Source organism: Aptenodytes forsteri, unplaced genomic scaffold (assembly GCF_000699145.1).
Source record: "Aptenodytes forsteri isolate BGI_AS27 unplaced genomic scaffold, ASM69914v1 Scaffold53, whole genome shotgun sequence".
In the NCBI taxonomy this organism is placed as follows: domain Eukaryota; kingdom Metazoa; phylum Chordata; class Aves; order Sphenisciformes; family Spheniscidae; genus Aptenodytes; species Aptenodytes forsteri.
In genome coordinates this window covers 11,035,450-11,038,814 of record NW_008795909.1, presented here as the reverse complement: position 1 = coordinate 11,038,814, position 3,365 = coordinate 11,035,450, and the positions used below count along the sequence as shown (strand labels likewise).

The 3,365-nt window shown below is 48.0% G+C and overlaps 1 protein-coding gene across 3 annotated transcripts in view; it reads left to right on the top strand.

Moving 5' to 3' along the window:
- Window positions 1-6: 6 nt before the first annotated feature.
- The window catches only part of MGLL (monoglyceride lipase), a 69,082-nt gene continuing 65,723 nt past the window's right edge, over window positions 7-3,365 (top strand). Inside the window, exons 1-2 of one of the 3 annotated variants that reach the window (XM_009284441.2) lie at window positions 7-231; window positions 1,350-1,488. In XM_009284441.2, the coding sequence (XP_009282716.1) occupies window positions 1,364-1,488 (125 nt within the window). In that variant the 5' untranslated portion in view covers window positions 7-231; window positions 1,350-1,363. Of the gene's footprint in view, window positions 232-534; window positions 772-1,349; window positions 1,489-3,365 lie in introns of those variants that run through there. The other 2 variants (XM_009284443.1, XM_009284440.2) reach the window with 2 other exon arrangements.

The window sequence follows — 3,365 nt, the reverse complement described above, 5'->3', positions numbered from 1 at the left end:
GCCGCGGCGGGAGGATGCGTGTGCGGGGCTTGCGACCTGGGATCGCGTCGGTGCTTGGATCCCTCCTCCTCCTCCTCCTCCTCCTCCTCCCCCCCTCCCTCCCGCTCCCCGCCTGGCAGCGAGGGGCTGGGGAAGTTGCGCTTACACGCGAGATGGCTTCGCAGCGGGGATCGCTTTGAGAAAAAGGTCTCCCCCTCCCTCGCCTCCCCCCGTCGCCGTGGCCTCCGAACAGTAAGTGGCAGGAAGGAAGTAAACTTGCAAACAACCTGCAGCGGCAGTGACTTTCTGAGCTGCTCCAGCTGCATGTGTTCAAGGTGCCTTTGATGTGTGTGCAGCAGCTTCTGGAAAGTGGACTGCAGCTTTCGCACTCGTCAGCCCTCCCTCCTCCCCCACCCTTCCCAACTCCCCCCGCCGCGACTTCAGCCCACACACGCAATTCGTCCGAGCAGGGGGAGGGGGGCGGCACACACAAACACCATAAAAAAAAAAGTGATGAAATGAACAAGAAGTGGTGAATTACCCAAGCGACTTTCCTCAAAGAGCGAGCGAGCCGGGAAGAGGAGCTGCGGCGAGCCCCGCGCAGCCCGCCCGGCGCTCCGGAGCTACCCGGGAGGGCCCCGCCGGGCACCCACCGGGGACCGCGGGGGCTGCGTGGTCGGCGGAGTGTGAATGCACCTCCGCAGCGACATGCAAAAAGCCTTATCTGCTTGCATTTGACTTGCGATGCCGGCTCCTCACTAGAATGCAAACCCTTGCACAGGATGAAAACAGGTTTGTTGCAAATTCTCCTGGAAACGTTTCATTCCCCACCGCCGCCACCTTCCTGTTTGAGATGTCAGAGAAGATCCTAATGATGACACGGTGGCAGATACCTCTGCTGCGTACCCTCCGCTGTTCTTTGGAGATGTTAAGGCAGAGATAAATCTTTTATGCAGCTGTCTTTTCATATCTGTAGCGGTTGCTGCACAATCTGCACTTGATTGCAGCTAAAATATTCTTTTTAGGATCTGTTTCACAAAATGATGGAAAATAAACACAGATGGGAGAAGTGGGGAGAGAAAGCTGTGATGAAGTAGTGATGGTGGATTGATCTTCCCTCCTTCCCCCCCACTCCTCCAATGCCCTCCCCTCAAACGTGAGCCTTTTCTGAACACAAAATGCTACATTTCTGTTTTAAAGTAGTAAAGATTTTGGGGGCTCTTTGGCTGGGGTTTTGGAGGGAGACTTCCACCAGTGGTGCTTGCCTTACTGACTGACTTTCTTGAATGTCTGTGGCTACCAAGCCCATCAGCCTCTATCTTGCCTTCACCTGTTCTAAAATACGTCTTGTTTCTTCCAACACCTTGCAGGTCATTCTTCCAGAATGCCAGAGGAAAGTTCGCCAAAGCGGAGTCCTCAAAACATCCCGTACAAGGACCTGCCCCATATCGTCAATGCTGATGGGCAGTATCTCTTCTGCAGGTATTGGAAGCCAGCAGCAACTCCCAGGTGAGCACTTGCAAGCAAATGTCCTTTTTTACTACCAGTAAATAAGACTCTATTCATGTAATTATTATTTATAGCTTGACTGGCGTTACAGGGCTGTGTGCATGGAGCTTTACAGAGCCACTAAAGGAGATTTCTCTCATCTGAGAGACCCCCTACTGTAAAGACTGTATTCTCCAAACCTTTACTCACTCAAGTCGGCCTTGCAGATGTAAAACGTGGAGTTACTGTCATTTCATGCACAGCTGGCTTGGTTGGCAGTTCAGTGTGCTACCAAGTGGCACATGCAGGTGGCTGATGCCGATCAGCAGTAAACAACTATCTTCAAACCAATAGCACAGGCAATCGGGGAGGGATGGGACACAGGCTTAGGGATGTCTACTCCTTCCGATTTTCTCAGTGTCAACAAATTAAACGTCAGCATCTGACTTCAGTTTCAACGGTAGTAGCCGAAATCTCAGGGCAGCAGGCAGAATATGGTTTGACTCCATTGCTTTTTGACTGTTGTTTGGGTTTTTTTAATTATTTATAGTTAGTAAGTGATTTAGGGAGCTTTCACTGGCAACTGCGATTTCAAAACCGACCTCAGTAATAAACACGGACAAGGAATCAGATAGAGAAATTCTCTAATGTTTTTGTCATAATTTAAATAACCCCTTTACTGTAATAGCTTTCTATGCTGATTGTGTGCCGGCTATGATCTGCTATAGAAAGCTATCTCTGTTCCTCCCATAGTTATGATCTTTCTTCTTCCTCCCAGTATCTGCTGGCTTGGCATGTATTTATTCTACCACTAGTTACATAGGTAGCTACTTCATAAAAATCTGGATATTGTTTTATTCTTTTCTTTTTCTGCAGGCAAACAGGAAAAGCTATGTTGATTTTATACAGCTAGAAAACAGTCACAGGAAAAAGTTGTTCAAGCTGTAGTAGGGAGTTAAACTTTTTCCTTGACTGCCCAACGGGTTAGACATCATCCTGTGTCCAAATCAGCCTGCAACTGTGCTGAGATGGATACAGGTCCAAGTTAGCTGACCTTGGGTTTTATGCCTGCCAAACTAAGGGGCAATGGGAATAACGCAGAGCTGGGAGGTGGGCAAGCACCCAAGTACGCTGTCCCCAGAGGGGAGGACAGTGCAGCCACCCCACTATAGCTCCATTGCACTAGTTGGGCTGTAGGACATGGGTCTGGGTTTAAGATCACCTGGTCCACAGAGCATTTTATAGTTACTTCTACTCGCTGCCTTTTGGAAACAAGGAGGAAAGTTTTCGGCACTGATGTTTTACATAGCCTTTGCGCCAACCCGAAGATTTCCTCTGCAGAAAAAAAAATGCTATCAAAACAAACTTCTACTGTGAAACCAGGCTGTCTTGTATTATAATGCTAATTAATCATTAACTGCCCGCAACATTCTTCACCCAGTTGTAGAATTGCTTTCTTTTTTCATGTTTAATTTCTTAGCAAATTAGTAGTGAGCGGATGGGTCTTTGATCCAGAAATGAAAGGATGATAAAGAGCTAAGAATTAAAACTTGGTGTCTAAGTCCGGGTAGTTAATTTTTTTAGGGCTCTGTGCACCAAGCAGTTAATTGAGAGTGAGCTTGCCCTAGTTTTGTGACAACAAAAGTGGATGGGATCAGCGTTGCTCATTTACAAGTGGTTCCTAAGTGTGTGTGTGTGTGTGTTTGCGTTTGCGTGTTTGTGTATAAGGAGGGGGCGTACTGTTTATTATTAGCTCTTTTTGCATTGTTATGTAGGAGAGATGGTAAGTGACTGAATAACAAGTTAGTGCCTGGATCCTACAGTCAAGAATGCTCTTGAAGTGCTTTGATAGGCAAACCAAAAACGCATTATTTCCCCTCCTCCCCCCCCCCCCCCCC